General features: G+C 40.0%; 1 protein-coding gene across 3 annotated transcripts in view; it reads left to right on the plus strand.

The window, feature by feature from the left end:
- The window catches only part of Gabpa (GA binding protein transcription factor subunit alpha), a 26,973-nt gene extending 9,111 nt beyond the window's left edge, over nucleotides 1–17,862 (plus strand). For all 3 annotated transcript variants that reach the window (XM_021184525.2, XM_021184524.3, XM_085832376.1), the window contains exons 4-10: nucleotides 37–121; nucleotides 1,850–2,095; nucleotides 8,422–8,616; nucleotides 12,360–12,413; nucleotides 13,138–13,278; nucleotides 13,485–13,677; nucleotides 16,645–17,862. In XM_021184525.2, the coding sequence (XP_021040184.2) occupies nucleotides 37–121; nucleotides 1,850–2,095; nucleotides 8,422–8,616; nucleotides 12,360–12,413; nucleotides 13,138–13,278; nucleotides 13,485–13,677; nucleotides 16,645–16,873 (1,143 nt within the window). In that variant the 3' untranslated portion in view covers nucleotides 16,874–17,862. The remainder of the gene's footprint in view (nucleotides 1–36; nucleotides 122–1,849; nucleotides 2,096–8,421; nucleotides 8,617–12,359; nucleotides 12,414–13,137; nucleotides 13,279–13,484; nucleotides 13,678–16,644) is intronic.
- The last annotated feature ends 473 nt before the right edge of the window (nucleotides 17,863–18,335 follow it).

Consider the following 18,335-nt stretch of genomic DNA (forward strand, 5'->3'; position numbering starts at 1 on the left):
GACTGAGCTAAAATAATTTTACTTACCTATGTTAAGCTGGATCCAGACCGAAGCTTATTTGATCAAGGAGTGAAAACAGATGGGACTGTACAGCTTAGTGTACAGGTAATTTCTTACCAAGGTAAGTTACTTTCATTGACTGGTATTGAAAAATTTGCTCATGTTATGCTGGTCTTTTAAAATTTGTCTGCTGAAGGTATTTAAGATGGGTGTCCAGATAACCTGTGTGACCTTCTACTTATGCTTTTGCTTAGTAGTTCTGTCTGTCAGGGTGAAGCTGGAAGTATAGGACGCTGCATGCACGGCACAGACTGCTGGGCACTGAACAGCAGCAGTAAAGGAGGAGAATCACCATAAAGAGCTATTTTTTTCACATATTTTTATTCTGCAAGAATTTCATGCTATTTTTATCATCTTCACCACCATTTCTGCCCTGAACAGTTTATCATATTTTTAATAAACACTGTATCTTACTACAATTATATACCATTGTTCTTAGGGTGTAATTTCTAAATTAATTCTGATTTATGAAATAGCTTTAAGTTTTGCATAGCTACATCTCCATTCAGACTCTTTATAGTAGTAAATCACTCACTTGAGTTTTCTTTCCTGTCTACAGGAAGCACAGTTTGCAATAACAGGGCTTGAGTGTCTTTAGGATTGGGGTCAGTGATTGGAACGTAACAAAGTCAGCAGAGTTGTAGGATAGGAAGGCAAAGGAGGAGGTGGCTCAGTCTGTTAACTGTCTATGAGTGAGCTTGAAGACCTGAGCTCAGATGCCCAGCACCCTGTAAAAAGCTGACACAATGGTGCTTACCTAGAACCGTGCGCGGTGTTGGGGAGCAGAGAAAGGAAATCCTCGGGGCTTGTTGACTGTCCAGTCAGATGAATTGGTAAGGTTCAGGTCCAGTGAAACCGCCTGACTCAAAACTCAAGGTGAGAAAGACAAGGAAGATGTCCCAATATCAAGCTGATTTTCATGTGCATGCATCCACCCATGTGCACACACACAGAACCCCACACAAATAAAGTGAAAAGAAAGCAGACAGAGCTCAGCACAGTTGTTTGTAATCTTCACACTTGAGAGGCAAAAGCAGGGGATAAAAGTGTGGTACGATCCTAAGCTCTGTAGTGGGTTTGTGGCTAGCCTGGGCTGTATGCAGTCCAGTTTATTTGTGTGAGTATGGGCAGGGGGTAGGGGAGCGGCTCATCTGAATGTTTAGAAAACCGTAGACTGTGAGGCTGCTCAATGGTTTCTGGGTTTTTAAATTCATGTCAATACTTTTTTTTATCTCACTATTATAAGTGGCACTTTTCCCATGTGGTAATTGTAGGTAAAGTTATTGCTAAAATTCACAACACTAAGTTAAAGCATTTTTACATATTCTTTACATAGGTGTTTAATTTCATTATACTTGCTTTTACTGTTTTCCTTCAATACACATTTTTATTTTTCAACTATTTCAAGATAAATTGCAGACACGATTCTCTTCTATCTCTAAACATATCAGCACCCATGTTTCCTTAAACCCAGGGCCTTAGGGTGAGCATACAGCTCAGTGCTGGAGTATTCTTTCATGTGTGTAAGGCCCTGTATGTGATCCCCAGCACTGCAGGTAAACAATACGTAAGCATTCTTTTATAAATCACATTATAATTACCAAAACCAGAAAATTGATTTGACACAGTATTATCTTTGTTGAATTGTATTTATTGGCAATAAGGATCTTTTCACGTTCTCACTATTTCAAGAACGTCACTATTTTATCTCATTTGGAAAAATAAATTTCATTTCTTTGTGACTTCAGGTTTTATTTACGTTTATACTTTTGTTTCTATCTGCTGTTAGGAATCGAGCCAAAGTTGAACATTCTTGAAATTGTTAAGACTGCGGAAACAGTCGAAGTGGTCATTGATCCAGATGCCCACCATGCAGAAGCAGAAGCGCATCTCGTTGAAGAAGCCCAGGTGATAACTCTTGATGGCACCAAGCATATCACAGCCATTTCAGATGAGACCTCGGAGCAGGTGACGAGATGGGCTGCTGCACTAGAAGGCTACAGAAAAGAGCAGGAGCGCCTTGGCATCCCCTATGGTAATGAGACAGCTGTTGTTTAGGTGCAGGAAAGGTTAAGTTAGTCATACAAAACACCACTGGGATATGATAGAACATTTTAAATGTAGACTTTATAGAAAGAATATTGATTTTTATATATTTAATTTGTTTTGAACTGTAACATACTCAGAACACATGATGAACAAATACTCTGCTGATTTCTAGGACCACAGAGAATTATTATAAGAAATTCTACCCTTAGCATGCTCACAGTGTAGTGGAAGAGAAAGAAGATAATTGAAGAGAGACGATTGTCATAAAATTTGAATTAATAGTTAATAAGTATAAGTGAATAACACAAGCAAAGCATGTCATTTGAGCCTTAAAGAAATCAAGCTGGATAGTTTGAGGAAAGCCAAATGGAGCAGAGGCTGTAGTTCACAAACTCAGTGCAAGCTTAGGCTTGTGTAGCAGACCTTTTCTCAAAACACAAACAGGCATGTCGTAGGGATCCTGGTCTGAAGAAAGAAGGGGCGGGTTTATGCTGAGAACTATGCTTCCATGAAGGTTGTTCAAACAGGAGACACTCAGATCAAGCTTAGGCTGGGATGGATGCAAGGACACTATGTGGGATCAAGAGTTCTCTCTGACACCATAGAATTGTTCTTGATTAGTGAAAGTAGTAACTGAAGAAATGACTGAGTGGAGAGAAGACAAGAGCATGTTTTTGTCGTTCGTACTATAGCAATATTGTCCACATTAGCATAGGTGGTGGTTTCCTTCGTAGTTAACAGGAAAAGACAGGTAAACAGTGATGAAGACGACAGATTGTGGACATGAGAGAGGATAGTCAAGCTTCAGTGTCTATGGCAATAGTTTTAAAACTAGTTGGTTGCAGAATCGTTACTAATGTCATGGAACAGTACTGTATGCTACGCACTGTGGTAAATTCTGGGCTAATGATACAGAAGAACTGAGCAAGCCTTCCTTAACCCTAACCTCAACGCCTTATGCTTGCAAGGCAAGCCCTTGACATCTAAAGTAGATTCATCACCATAGGCATACATTGGAAAGTATTTGAGGATGATGGCATTTTTGGTATGAGAAAGATTTGTTAAGGGAAAGTGTTGATATCACTTGACTTTGAAGTAAAGTCACAATCAGTTTTAGGACCACAAATCTTAGGCTGGAGATACAGATGCGGTATGGAGTTCATTCATATTGAAATTGTAATTTGAAACCATAAAAGCCATAGTCTTTTGAGAGAAGCAACATGGAGAAGAACACAGTATTACTAGTTCCAAGACTAACTAGAACAGGGGAAGGAAAAAGGAAATAGGAAAACCAGATGCCAGGTGTAGTGGCACACATCTTTAATCTCTGCACCCCAGTAGCAGAGGCAGAGAAATCGTTTTGAGCTCCCAGTCAGTCAAGACTGCATAGTGAGACTCTCCAAAATAAAACCCCAAACTAATGGCACAGCTGAAGACAGAAGGAAAGAACTTTACAATATCACTGCTATAGAGGGAGAGTTATAGGCAGTTAAGACTCTTGAGATGCTTCTGAGGACGTCAGGAATAGGAGTAGCATCTAGTTTGGTCATCAAAGAATTATTGTTCAACTTTGATATAAAATAGTGTTGTCTTAGATAAGCTGAATTGTAGTCAAAGTGAGAACATTCATTAGAACTTTTTGAGGCAATAGAGAAGAAAAGCATTAGGGAAATAAATGAATCAGATGGCTGATGCTCGTATTATTAGTCCCTCAGTAATAACTACTTAAGTATTTGCCCTGCATCACCTATTTTATTTAGACACTGCTTGAGTTGTATGCATTCACCAGCATCCTTTTCTAAGCAAATACTGCACTACTTTGAAGGAGACTTAGCCTTTGAGGGACTTAGGAGTCCTGAGGAGTGGTGGCCTCCTAGAACCAATTCCCCACAAATGCCAAGGGATAGCTACATGCAGTTCCTTATTGTAACAAGTAGAAATTTACTTTAGGCTTCTGGAAGCTAGTGTGGATAGTTTATTTGACCTTCGAGATAGAAAGTTAGGAATCACCTGAGAAGAAGTGCCGAGAAGTAAAGAAAGGGCCATGAAAGCTCTGAGTAATGTTCTGAGTCTTTGCTGGATTCCCACAGGCCTTCTTTAGTAGCAGAGCTTCAGGAAGTAATTCATAATGAGCATGGGCAGCAAGAGCTTTGAGACTGTGACTCAAGGTCCTACTAGGAGTGGCACTTACTTAAAAGTACATTTAAAACACTTGCGATCATCTTTGATAATATTCTGCTTTTTCTATACCTACATGGAGTTCCTTGACTAATTAATTAATTCCAAGCAACACTGAAAGAGAATTAAATAGTTACAGCTACTTAAAGTCTTTGAAATATGGGCCCACCTTGGGAAATTCCCGAAAGTTCATATTACTATGAACCAGTTTTCTATCTTGATAGCAGCTTAGATACTTCTTCACTCATATGGTTTTATGTGTGGGCATTTTTAGTATTGGCCATTAAACTAATCTGAAGATGAAATTAATAATTGTAGTTAGAAATTTACTCAGAGATGAGCTGTACAATTAAAAATTCATGTTTTTGCCAGATTCCAACATCTAAGACCATGTAGAGTCTAAAATATAAACATATTCACATACAAAAAGTATTAGAGATTGTATCTAAGGCTATCCAGTTCTATAGCTCTCTGTCTTCTCCACATTGGCCCACTCCTTTGTTTAGTCTTCTGTCACAAGTCTGATAGAAAGAAAGAAAAGCCCCTGAGAAGGCAGCTGTGCACTTGCGCTGCTGCCGTGGGCCCTGCTATCTACCGTGGGCCCTGCTCTCTGCAATGGGCCCTGCTGCCGTGGATCCCTGCTCTCTGCCGTGGGCCCTGCTCTCTAGCTGCAGCTGGGTTCTTCTTCATGGCCTTTTCTCATTACTTTGTTACCTCACCTTGGAGTGAAGGAGACTTAGCTCACTTCTCTGGACAACAGCAAGGCTTTGCTCTCATGCTGGGGACGTGCTGCTGTGTGTGGTGCCATGTGTATGGCTTGGTTTGCTTTGTTGTTTGACGTGAAGGCTTCCTATGTTGCCAGGATGGACTTGAAACGTGTCGTCCAGCCTAAGCCTTCCCAGTGCTGGATCGCAGGCATCTGGCTTCCCTCTCCAATTCACAGACTGATTTGTAACTTTGGTTTCAGTTCGTCTAGTCACTTTAGCACTGCTCATTTGTGGTAGAAGCATGAGTGTAGTGAGACAACTGTTAAGTTTCTGAGCCGAGTACTGACTTCATTTTTGTTGTTTGATTAGCTGTCTGGCATTCTAGCCCAGGGTAGCCTGTGTAGCCCAGGGTAGCCTGTGTAGCCCAGGGTAGCCTGTGTAGCCCAGGGTAGCCTATGTGGCCCAGGGTAGCCTGTATAGCCCAGGGTAGCCTGTATAGCCCAGCTTGCCTTTGTCCTCACAGTGGCCTCCTGCTCAGCCTCCTCTCACTGTCCTGGTTTTAGTTACATAGGTTTGAGTTACGTAAGAAGAGTTTCTTTCTCCTACGCCGAGTGGTCAGCTGTTGGCTTTTCTCTTTCTCACGGATATCTGGACGCCGTCTCCATGTGTCCAGAGCTGGCCTCTCGGCCCTGGTCTCTGACATCAGCTGGCTCCTCCATTACCCATTTTTATAGCTTTGGCCAGTGTTCTCTAGGCACCATGCTTTCATTCCGTTCACAGATTGTCTAGAAAGGGTTCTGAAGAAGACGCTCGACTTTACACTTCCAAACAGTATTTGTTTCCCTCTGCTCTGCTTGCTGATGGTACTGTCTGCATAGCACGTTAAAGCTCACTTTTACATTTCCTGACACCGTCCCATTAGTGTTGTAGGAAACATTCAGAGGCAACGCATTGTGACTCTTTCATCTTCTCTTTGTGCCTGGTCTTTCTCTTAGTTTGGTTATAGTGAGAAAGAATATTTTCCTTCATTGAATTTCATGCATTACTATTTATCCATTGTAACGTGTATCCTTAAACGAATAATCTCGCCATATACTAAGTGAGTACCCCTGCTGACTTGTGTCTAGAGTCAGCACATCCTGAGCAATATAATATAAATTTTGGAGAGAGGAGTTCTCGTTTTATATTGGGATCCTCTTGTACAGACACTTTTGGTCATAATTTCTCTTTACCGAATAAATTGGTTGTTGCCCAGCTTGTTGATTTTAAGAACTAGCTGAAATCTCCCCTTCATCTCTGATTTTATATCTGAATTTCTGTGTTTGCACATCTTAAAAAACGCAAACAAAACAATACTGATTTTCTGGTATTTCATTATTACTTTGAGAAAAGAGACAAAATACACATAGCCAATTCAATATACTAAACTAGTTGTCCTGGTAGTATTTAAGGAAAACAAATCAGACTGATATTTTCCCACCTTACTTGATACTAAAAGTTTCTTACAAGTTTTGTTTTTTTGTTTTTGAAAATGCTGTCTTTTTTCCACTGGTTATTTAATTTATTTTTTTACATTTCATATTCTATTACCCACCCTCCGACTTCTCCATATCCCACACCTCCTCCTCCCCCACCCTGTCTCCATGAGGATGCCCCTACCCTCCACCCCACCTGACCTCTAAACTCCCTAGGGCCTCCAGTCTCTTGACAGTTAGGTGCATCGTCTCTGAATGAACACAGACCCAGAAGTCCTCTATGTGTCTTGGGGGCTTCTTATAAGTTTTTTAAATGTAAAATGAGTTTGCTTTCTTAGATATTTTAAAGGGAGGTGTGGTTCATGGTAGCTTGGCTAGCCCAGAGCCACCTCCGTTGTTGTCAGGTAGCACTCCTGTGCTGAGTGGCTGGCTTTCTCGACTCTTGTCTGCTGCCTTATTCATTCTCATATATTACCACATCTTCATTATCCACCGTTCCATCTCTCTCCCTTTCTCTCCTGCCGTTTGCATTCCTTCCTTTGGACCCTGCATTCAGCCGCTGCTGCACTAGAAAAACTGTTCTTTCGCTGTGTTTCATCTTGGCTTGTGCTGTAGGGACGACTTCTTGGCTCTCGTCGGGCTTCCTGAGGCCATTGTGCTTCTGCATAGGTTTGGAAACCTAGAACTCCTGTAGATTTTTTTTTCCTTTCTGAGATGAGAGTTGACTGTTGGCCAAGCTGCCCTCAAGCCACTTCAATTGGGGTTACAAGAGTATGGCCACACCCAGACTCTTATAAAAACTGCTTTGTCTTCACCCGAGTGTAATAAGGAATCTGTGGTAGACCCTGGGTGTCTGTTTGGGTTTTGTAAGCATCTATGGGCTTCTGTTTTTACTCTCAGTTACTTTTTCTAATTTTCTATGTACATTCAGAGAAAATAAGCTATATTGTCATCTTCTAGACATCCTCCCTTCTCTTCTCTGTGGCTTTTAAGCCTATATATTTTTCTTTTGTCTATTTTTTTGTTATAAATTATTCCTTGACTAATTGTTACTTTTACACACATTTTCTTACAAAATAACACTCATTTATTGGGTATCTGGTCAATACTATTTAAGAAAACCATCATCTTAAAGCAAGAGTACCAGTGCCAGAATTAACCAAGCATTAAGTGCCCACAGGTAATATCTTCAATTAGATGCCAGGAATATAGTTATACAATCTTTAAATATGCTGGCAGTCTTTAATTTTCTGCTTGCAAATTTGGTTAGCTTGTAAAAATAACAGACAAAAATGAAATAATTTGAGTATGTTTTATATACATTCAACAAATGCCTATTCAAGTCACCGTGGTTGACTGAAGTCAGGTTTAGTACACAGTCCTTAGAGTTATGTACTTGATGCCACTAGGGGGACCGTTGAGTGAACAGGAAGCTAGCATGCCATATCGTGAGTGCCACCAAGGGTGAGTACACAGTGACCAGCTTGTTAGTGGAAGGGATCGGGAAAGAATGCATTGTACACAATGTGAAAAGTGAGGATGGCTCTCTAGTATACCATGTAATATTTTTCAAGGCACCAACTGTACAGTGCTACAAAATAATATTTTGAGCTTGGGCAGTGTCCTCCATTATCTCCAAGGTAATATACTTTAGCTGTCATTTGATGCACCAGAGAACAATTTTATAGTTTGTTTTTCATGACAAAATTCCAGACTAAGTGATGTAGAACCAAGTGACTCCTTGGTTCATACTTGGAGACTTGAGATTGAGAAATGGAGAAAGAATAGAGGAGAGAAGGCAGCATCAGCATGAAAGCTCTTCACAAATCAGTTTGCTTCAATTGGGAAGTCGCCTGTATGGGTTGTATATGTGTATATATGTGTGTACTGAGAAATTAACTGTAAATGTATCTAAGATGGAACCAGGCTAAAGGTCATATTTTTCTTTCTAGATCCTATACACTGGTCCACAGACCAAGTCCTGCATTGGGTGGTTTGGGTTATGAAGGAGTTCAGCATGACTGATATAGACCTCACCACACTCAACATTTCGGGAAGAGAATTATGTAGTCTCAACCAAGAAGATTTTTTTCAGCGGGTCCCTCGGGGAGAAATTCTTTGGAGTCATCTGGAGCTTCTTCGAAAATGTATAAAATTAGAGTTATTATCTATTTGCATTGTAACTAAAGCTTAATTTTATTTTTGTAACTTTGTTTTATTTTATTAATTGTTAATAAGCAGACACTTAAGCTATAGTAATTAATGTTGTCATAGGCGGTATGAGGAGTTCTTATGTATTATCTCAGCACCTATAGCAATGCCCTAGACTCTTACTCCCCCCCCCCCCCCCTTTTTTGTAGTTTTTATGTGAGACTGAGGCTGTAAGATCCCTACAGATGGTTAGACATAGGGAGTATCCAATCTAAGATTCTAACCTAGGCTTACACCGCATTCCACGGTCTCTCTTGTTTGTATGTCTTTTTGAGACAGGTCTTGCTATGTGCCATGGCTAGCCTCAGCTTAGGATCCTCTTGTGCGCTTGGCTAGAACTGAAGTTGTGAAAATCTCACATGGGCCTCCACCTTTAGCCCTTCTTATACATTCTGATCATTGCCTTGTCTTTCCCTAATCCTCCCCTGCATTTCTAGAAACTTTAAGATCCTTGAATTGCAGGAGATTTCCCTCCTAGTCTCTTTATTTGTGGGATTAGGCATTTTTATATGTTTTTCCTAGTTGAATAAATAAGTTTTTTTTTGGGGGGGGGGTTGTTTTTGTTTTTTGTTTTTTTTCCAAGACAGGGTTTCTCTGTGTAGCCCTGGCTGTCCTGGAACTCACTTTGTAGACCAGGCTGGCCTCGAACTCAGAAATCCGCCTGCCTCTGCCTCCCAAGTGCTGGGATTAAAGGCGTGCACCACCACACCCGGCAATAAATAAGATTTTTAAGAGAGTTACGGAGTTCTGTAGAACTCCAGAGCAAAGCTTCTCTGAGGAAAACTTAGAAACTACCTGGCTGACCAAAAAGTTCAAATAAGTACATAAGCTGAGTCCACTCTATATTTTAACATGTTTTAAGGTGTCTGCTAAGCCATCTTAACAGCAGTCCATCCTTTCATACTGTTTTATATGTTACAATCAATGCTAGCCAGACCTCCATCATTTCCTGTTTATAAGTGGACTAGAGTCTATTCCTTTTGCTAAGACTTACGTATGGAAATGTCACAGCTTGTCCTTTGTTCTGCTATACACCTGATGAGGAAAGAAGATCTTAAACAGTAATTGGATAGATAGCATTGTTACCCAAGCTTCGTCTCTGCTGTTGAGGACGAGATGAGCTTTATTACTGCTTTCCTCTTGAGTGGACGCTCACTGGTGTTTTTTGAAGTGTCACTAAGAGACTGACTATATTCATTGGCTGTGTGGGGTTATTACCAGCTTCAGTTGTTAAATGTGAGTAAATTGAGTGTCAGAGTCTCAACTGAGTCGTTCTTGGAACTACAGCAATAGTTAGAATAGTCTCTAACGCCATGGTTTTCCCAGTCTTTCCTAGATCAACTCTTAGTTGTACCTGTCGCTTTCTAATTCACCTGGTGTTTCTCAAACTGTGAGTTACTACGAAGTTTCTTTTCCTAGTCAGGAAACAAGAGTCTTGCTCTCCTCTTTCTCTTCTGTGCAGTAGACTGGGTTTCCTCAGAGAAGCTTTCCTCTAGAGTTTTCCAGCCTCTATTAATAGCTCATAGAATTGCTTGCCTGCCCAGCATGAGTCCCTGCTCTGCTCCAGTAAGGAAGTGGTTTGGTTTTAGAATCTAAGGTCCAGTTCTGCATTTATAGAGTGGACGTGATCTGCAAGGTGTTTTCTAAAAGAGTTCCTATTGTTCCCAAGTCTTCTCAGAACAGGGTTCTGAGAGCAGAACGTCTGTGGCATAGCTCTGAACAGTGCTGTTTCCGAGGACAGGACTGTTACGGAGAAGCCTGTCTGCCGCTTTGTCGGCCTTAGTAATCTCTGGTGAACCTGTCTGGACAGTGAGAATTCTTTTTGTACCTTGATTGATTATCACTTGGCCCCTGCATGCAGAGCCTAAGTTAAAATTTCTGTCAGCTTTTATTATATTTGGGGAAGATAGATAAGAAGTGTTCCAGGCATACAAATTCTTCAGCATGCTGTTGATGTGAACATCTGTCTGTCAGCAAAGAACAAAGTCTTCAGGGAAAAGGACTGGTTGTGCTTCATACCCCTAGGGCTCCATGTTCCTCAGGACCTTGCTTTTAGGCATTATCTTTCTTCTCTCATGCATGGCCAAGGTTTGGGGCACTGTAGAGGAAGTTTGGTATTCAGGATTCCTATATTTTCTTAGATTACTTATTACTTCCTGTGTTCTGCTTTCTGCCTTGAGAGTCCCGAGAACCACACCAAACTCACGTCTCTGAGAATCAAGGGTTTGGAGCTGAGTTTATAGGTAGCCAGGGTCTGGGCTGTCTAGTGAATGGTTCCTTTCTAATTTGTCACCTTTAAGCTGCTTATATTCATGTAGTGGCAGAATGCTTTTAGTTTTTTGTTTTTTAAAGATTTTATTTATTTATTTTATGCGTATGAGTACATCACCATTGCTCCCTTCAGACACACCAGAAGGAGGAGTCAGACCTCATTACAGATGGTTGTGAGCCACCATGTGGTTGCTGGGAATTGAACTCAGGACTTCTGGAAGAGCAGTCAGTGCTCTTAACCGCTGAGCCATCTCTCCAGCCCCATACTTTCAGTTTTAATAGCACTTTTCATCAATGAGACTTTAAGAATTACTGAGAAAAAAAAACAAAACGAAGCTTTTAGCCAGGTGGTGATGATGCCCACTCTTAATCCCAGCGCTTGGAAGGTGGAAGCAGGTGGATCTCTTATGACTTTGAGCCAGTCTGGTCTATAAAGCAAGTTCCAGACAGCCTGGGCTACACAGAGAAGCCCTATCTTGAAAAACAAAACAAAAAACTCCCAGAGCTTTTAAGAGAACAGTTCTGAGTAGAATGTTCAGAACTAGAGGTCTAAATAAAACATAAAAAGCCTCAGTTTACTGAAAAGTTAACTTTGTAGTGTGCTTCTTAAAAACATTTTTCATTCAGATTCATAATGGTCTTGTGAGGTGTGTGAGATCTCATTCAGATGTCAAGAATTAATACCCAGGGTTTGACATTTTGCCTAAGTGGTAGTGATTGCTAAGCTCTAAACCCGTAATCTCTCTGAGGCTAGTCTCAAATAATTAAGCCCTCAAACTTAAGAGACCCAAAGAAATTTCTGTCTGGTAGGTTTCAGACTTCATCTTACTTAGTCTCCCACTCTCCTCAGCTCTTGCATCTCAAAACTGAACCCAGGCAGGACTCCCTTAGAGTCTTCTTGGAGTCCCAGTCTTATGACCCACCCAGTCCGAGGGTGATGACCGACAGGTTCAGTTTCAATATAGACTAGTTGTCTGAAGTGCTGGAAACTGGGATATTTAATATGTGAAGGAGTTAACAATGGCATTTGGTCTGGGAAGACCAAATAGATACTTACTGAAGGCTTTTGTAGAAGATTCTTTTCAGGTCTGTTAGTCAGGGTTCCCTAAGGAACAGAGCTAACAGAATGAACAAGTATATGGCTGGAACAAAAGTCCTCCATTGAGAGCAGTATTTTAAAGATGACTAATCAACCTGTAGCACTTAGGACAGCTGAGATTTTAACTTTAGGAGTATTAGCGTACTAAGTTTCAGTTGTTGAATATATATCTTATTTATTTATTTATTTTACTGGTTTTGTTTTTAACCATGGAGCTTTTTTTAAAGGCTGTCTTTGCTAAATTCATTTTTACTGTGTTGGGAATGTATTTTCAGTTTCAAATGAAAATGAATTTTTTGTGTTCTTCAGATGTTTTGGCAAGCCAAGAGCAACAGATGAATGAGATAGTTACAATTGACCAGCGTGAGTATTCATTCCTGTAGAATAAGAAATGTTTCTTATTAGATAACTTCAAGTTAAAGCTTTCAACATAATTTTCTGACTACAGAGGGCGGAAGCAGCTGAACCAAGTGTAGGCTTTGCTTGCCCTGTTCCTCTCTCGCTAAACTGAGAACTGATTACCCTCAACTCTTCTTTCAGGATTTGATTTCTACAAACTGTACCACCTTAAGTGCTACAGAGCCATGGTTGTGTACGTGCTTGAAGCTTGTTATATGAATCTTTGATCAGCTGAGTTATTGATCACTCGATAGACTTAGCTTTGATGATACTTGCAACTCTGTTTCATTCATTTTGACTGCTGAGTAGCATGTGCTGCAAATTTCACCAGATTTAAGATGGTATTAACAATTTCTATTCTACCCTTCCATTTCCAATGAGCCCCAGCCTTTCTCACCGGCCTTGTAAACTTCTTATAGTCTTAAAGACAAGTGTGAGTTCTCAATAGTTTAAATTTTCATACTGTTTAAACCATTTTTTATAAACAAGTGTATTGTAGCTTTCTGATAATGAATATTTGCCATTTTAAGTTGCTACTTTGGAATAGGAAAACTAGCTGTCTGTAAGCTAAGCTTCAACAAATTGAAGTCTTAACATAATCACAGGAACGTCAGTTTTATTGATTGCATTTATTTTTACTTTCTGTATTAGAAGAAAAATATATTTTTCTTTTTTCCTTTTCTTTTAGCTGTGCAGATTATTCCAGCCTCAGTGCCTCCCGCTACACCGACTACGATTAAAGTTATAAACAGCAGTGCAAAGGCAGCTAAAGTGCAACGGTCCCCAAGGATTTCAGGAGAAGACAGAAGTTCACCGGGGAACAGAACAGGTACTTTTGCATGAACTGGTGTTAGTAAACTTGTCGATTTAGATATATTCTAAGTTGGACTGATTCTCTGGCAGTGTTAAGCTAATATTTATAAACTGAGAAGTTTGTTTTTTGCTTTGGTTGAGGTTGGACCAGAGGGCTTGTGCACTGCCTTTACCTGTGTTAGCTTCTAACATGACCTATGCTTATTCTGCTTACGGATCTAGGAAACAATGGTCAGATCCAACTATGGCAGTTTTTGCTAGAACTTCTTACTGACAAGGATGCTCGAGACTGTATTTCTTGGGTTGGTGATGAAGGTGAATTTAAGCTAAATCAGCCTGAGTTGGTTGCGCAGAAATGGGGACAACGTAAGAACAAGCCTACCATGAACTATGAGAAACTTAGCCGTGCATTACGGTAAGAATTTGTTTTTTGTTTTCTAATATCAGACTTCTCTAAAAATGTAGCTTCTTATTCTTGATATAAACCTGGTAGTGAATGAAAGTAAACTACTTTATCTTAGATTGTGTGCATCCCTGCATGCATGTGTGAGCGTGTGCACGCGTGTCAGTGTTGGTTGCTGAGATGGCTCAGTGAATAAAGGTTTTCACCCCAGAGCCTGCTGCCCAGCGGAATTCTCTTCTCTGAACCCACATGGTAGGAGATTAGCCAGCTTCGGGTTCACACACACACACACACACACACACACCCAGAGGAAATACAGAGAGCATGAATGTACAAGATTTATTTTAAAGATTTATTTATTCTTATTTATGTGAGTACACTGTAGCTGTGTTCAGACACAAACCCAGAAGAGTGCTTCCCATTAGAGATGGTTGTGAGCCACCATGTGGTTGCTGGGAATTGAACTCAGGACCTCTGGAAGAGCAAGCAGCCAGTTATACTAACCTCTGTGCCATCTCTCCAGCCCCTTTTAAAAAGTTTTTTTAAGCTAAATGTTTTATGCATTATATTAAAAATTACTTAAGAGTTTTTCTTACAGCCGGGCGTGGTGGCGCACGCCTTTAATCCCAGCACTTGGGAGGCAGAGGCAGGCGGATTTCTGAGTTCGAGGCCAGCCTGGTCTACAAAGTGAGTTCCAGGACAGCCAGGGCTATACAGAGAAACCCTGTCTCGAAAAACCAAAAAAAAAAAAAGAGTTTTTCTTACAATTTTGAGGTGCATAGACCTTTATAAAAAGGTTGTTATAAGATTGTTTGTTTAAAGTGATTTAAAAGTATATCATTTTTGTTCAAAACCAATCTTCTTATTAATCTTAAATATTTTTTTAGTTTGCATTACAAAGATGCTATTTACATATTGAATATATATTAAATTCACGAATTCCTGTTTTGGCAATTACATTTACAGTTTTATCATTCTACGTCTGCCTAAATCTGAATATCCAAAGATTTCCCCTAGTTCACTTTGGATAATCTTAAGTGGAAAGACCTCTACTCCCGAGTGTTGGTGAGGCTATGGGAGTGCTTTTGCACTGTGGCCAGGGGTGTGCCATGCAGGATTCTGTCCAGGGTGGACTGCAATTTGTGCCCTGCTAAGTTACCAAGCAACTTTTCTTAGTAGACCACAAGCAGACACGTCTGAATGTCCATACAGAGCATCCTAAATCAGAAACCATCCCTGTATCCATCAGCAAACAAACAAGTGAAGCAGTTGTGATGTACTCAAGTATCAAAGAGGAACTGCTGCCTCAGATGACAGTACTGAGTCCAGAAGAGGTCTGCGTCCAGTGGACTGTGTGGTCACTGTAGAACATAGCTATAGCCTATGAGTGTGTTCACTCAGGATAGGAGGGGCTGGGTTCAAAGGACTGTATGGTAGGTAACTGTAGAATAGAACATGTGAATGTGGTCACTTAGGATAGTGTGATAAAATAGGAAAAGCAAACTACAGCATCTATGTATGTTCCTTTAAGGAAAAAATACAGAGAAAAGCAGTGGAGTTCCTGCCTTGAAGCAAGCTTGTGTTTATACTTTTAGACTAAGGATGCTTGGTAAAGGACTTAGTGCTCAGTTATTGGCAGTCTGTTCTTAGACCTGAGTGAGAACTAAATGGTGAATTGGCATTTCTAATGTTAACGTTTGTGTTTCTTCTATCTATATGGTAGAGCTCAAAATGTAAGAGGTTTTAAAAACTAGTTTCACAAAGGTAAGTGAGGACATCATGTAACACCATAGGGGGAGAACAGATGCGGCTCCTGCTTCTGTATGGTATCATGTGATGTGTGCTCCAGACCGAAGAAAGGAAGTATTAGACATGGTGAAGGGAGTGTGTGTGTGTGTGTGTGTGTGTGTGTGTGTGTGTGTGCGTGCGTGCGTGCGTGCGTGCGTGCGCGCGCGCTTTTTTCTTTTACCGAGAAATGACGATTACACCAGTCCTAATTACATTCTAGAAATATGAAACCACTCTTTTTTCCTTTTCCCAAGTGTCTATTTTATCATAAACTTGTATTTTTAAACTGCATGACAAGTAGTTTAGTGGTTAGTCAATTCAAATTTTCTGTTGATGTGAAGTCTGATGTACAAAGGTAGCTATAAACTCCGCGGCTTCTGCCTCCATAGAGAGTGTAGTCAAGTAGCCCTCTGAGTAGACTCCGAGTCCGCTCTGCAATGGCAATGTCTTCATGATGCCCTTTGCCTCTTTTCCTGGAGCCTGTTTCTTCTGACCTTAGAGTTATTCTTTTGGGATCCCTCATGGTTTGGAGAATTTCTCCAAAATGTGGCAAGCCTTTATATAATACATGGAAGATGAAGGTATTTCTTTATTGTATTAAATATATCATATTAGATTTTATATAAAACAAAAGTGGACTTCACAACCAACCACCTGTAGCTTTTTGTTATCTGGATTCTTGTTAACATAGCTTATATTTTATAGAGAGTTAACTGTGGCAGTCATTGTAAGCTAAGCACTTTATAAAGATTATCCCTCTATTCAACAATTCTATGAGGGTAAGTACTGTTTTAACCTCATTTTCTAGATGAGGAATAAAGGATTAAAGGAACTAGGATGGATGGTCCAGTGGTCACGAGGCCTTGCGGTGTGTCTCTGACTTTCCAAGGTGCTTTTGTTTGTCTTCTCTTTAGTATGTTCTCTGTTGGTTTCTAAAGCAATGTTATCAGAGTTGTTAAAAATGTATTGTGAAAATTTCATATATAAGGTTTGGGAGTAACGAGGTCTGAAGTTTTGGTAAGTAATGTTCTAGAGTTTGGTTTGTAATGTGAAGTACTCTGTGACGTCAATGTTAACTGCTGTAGTGGATACAGAACTCTGCTAGGTTTCTGTTTGCAGAAAAGTCTAAAAAGTAGGGAGTACAAACTCTTCATCTTTTACGAGGTCCTGATGTGGTTTCTCTTTTTAAAGGTATTATTATGATGGGGACATGATTTGTAAAGTTCAAGGCAAGAGATTTGTGTACAAATTTGTTTGTGACTTGAAGACTCTTATTGGATACAGTGCAGCAGAACTGAACCGCCTGGTCATAGAGTGTGAACAGAAGAAACTGGCACGGATGCAGCTGCATGGGATTGCCCAGCCAGTCACGGCAGTAGCCCTGGCAGCCACCTCTCTACAGGCAGACAAAGAGATTTGAGACCTGGGACCTCCTGGGGAGTCTCAAGGCTTTTCTTAAATATTTAGAGCAAGCTTTGCTCTAACCTTTATTACTGAATTTGAATTGTATTTCTAGAGTGTACAATCTGATGCATGATTTTTTTATAAATATTTCATACTCTTGTGAATTTGGATCTTTTTACGTTGAGCATATATTTTAGAATATGTTAAAGGATCACCACGATGCCTGCGATGTGAGAGCAGGTTCATCGGGGGTAGTTTGCTAACAGTCAGGAAAGCTAAACTGGTCAGTATTAATGTCTAGCCCTACCAAAAAATAGCCAGTAGCGTCTGAAGATGAAAGGAGGGAAGCATTTCCAGGAAACAGCCTGGTGTAGCCACTGGGGGCGTGAAGCTGTTTCCTCTCCGCTGCTTTACACAGAGCCTGAAAAAGGAAATTCTCAGCTAAAGCATGTGTGCCTGTTTCATCTAATCAAGCAGAGCTAAACAGTCCTATCAAATACAATTACATTGGTAATTACTAAACTATCAGGTTATTAATTTATATATTTACAAGAAAAAAGGCAGTTAACTGGCAAAAGAAAGTGTTGGATGAGGCCCAGGTCTAAAGCTGGCTTAACTCAAACCACTATTAATGGTTTTCTGTATAGATTATTCATTATGTCAAGCCAAGGACTTAAATTATTTTGAGAGAGGCATTTAATTCTAATAAACCAGCTATTGTAAAAATTCCAAAATGATATCATTCTTTCTCTCAGATTTTAAAAAGTATACCTCAGAAAGAAAAAAATGGTTTAGCTTTTACTTCCTCTTTTTTAAAAATTAATCTGTAGTGCCAGATTATTATGCAACACCGTTTATATATTCCCTTCTGTGTTTCTGATAATGAAGACTTTAGATCAGGCGACGTGTTTAACGTTTGAAGTAAGTTCCTTGTGAGTAGTTATGAAAGGGTTCGACTGGGCTCTGTAGGCGATCTTCTTTAAATAAAGTTTCCCACTTGTTTCATTTTTTTTCTTTTGAATATTGCATATATGACTCAAAAAATACTGTACACATGACTAGCTAACCATTTCTACATATATGAAGACAGATATTCAAGGGGAGATTAATATTTCTAAAATTTTTAAATAAGTCTTATATGAAATGCCTTACTGCTTGCTAACACTAAGAAGAAATGGCTAAAAAAAATTTTTCTGCGTTTATTTTAAAGTATTATCATGCTATGAGAGGTTAGCATATAGTTTTCATAACAGAAAGGAGTTCCTCAGGACAGGATAAAGGCTACTTTATATACACCTCTCTCATTTGGTTTTCTTTCAGTTCATTCCCCAAATTGGCTTTAGAAAGAGTTTGAGGAGAGAAAGCGCATGCAATGCAGCCTGGTGGTGCAGCCAGGACTGAGTGTTAGGGAGAAGACAGAGGGTTGCTTACCTCCGACATCATGACTTCCAGTGCTGGGCTGTCAGACTTCAACAAGG

Source organism: Mus caroli, unplaced genomic scaffold (assembly GCF_978045245.1).
Source record: "Mus caroli unplaced genomic scaffold, Mus_caroli_1 scaffold_17, whole genome shotgun sequence".
Classification (NCBI taxonomy): domain Eukaryota; kingdom Metazoa; phylum Chordata; class Mammalia; order Rodentia; family Muridae; genus Mus; species Mus caroli.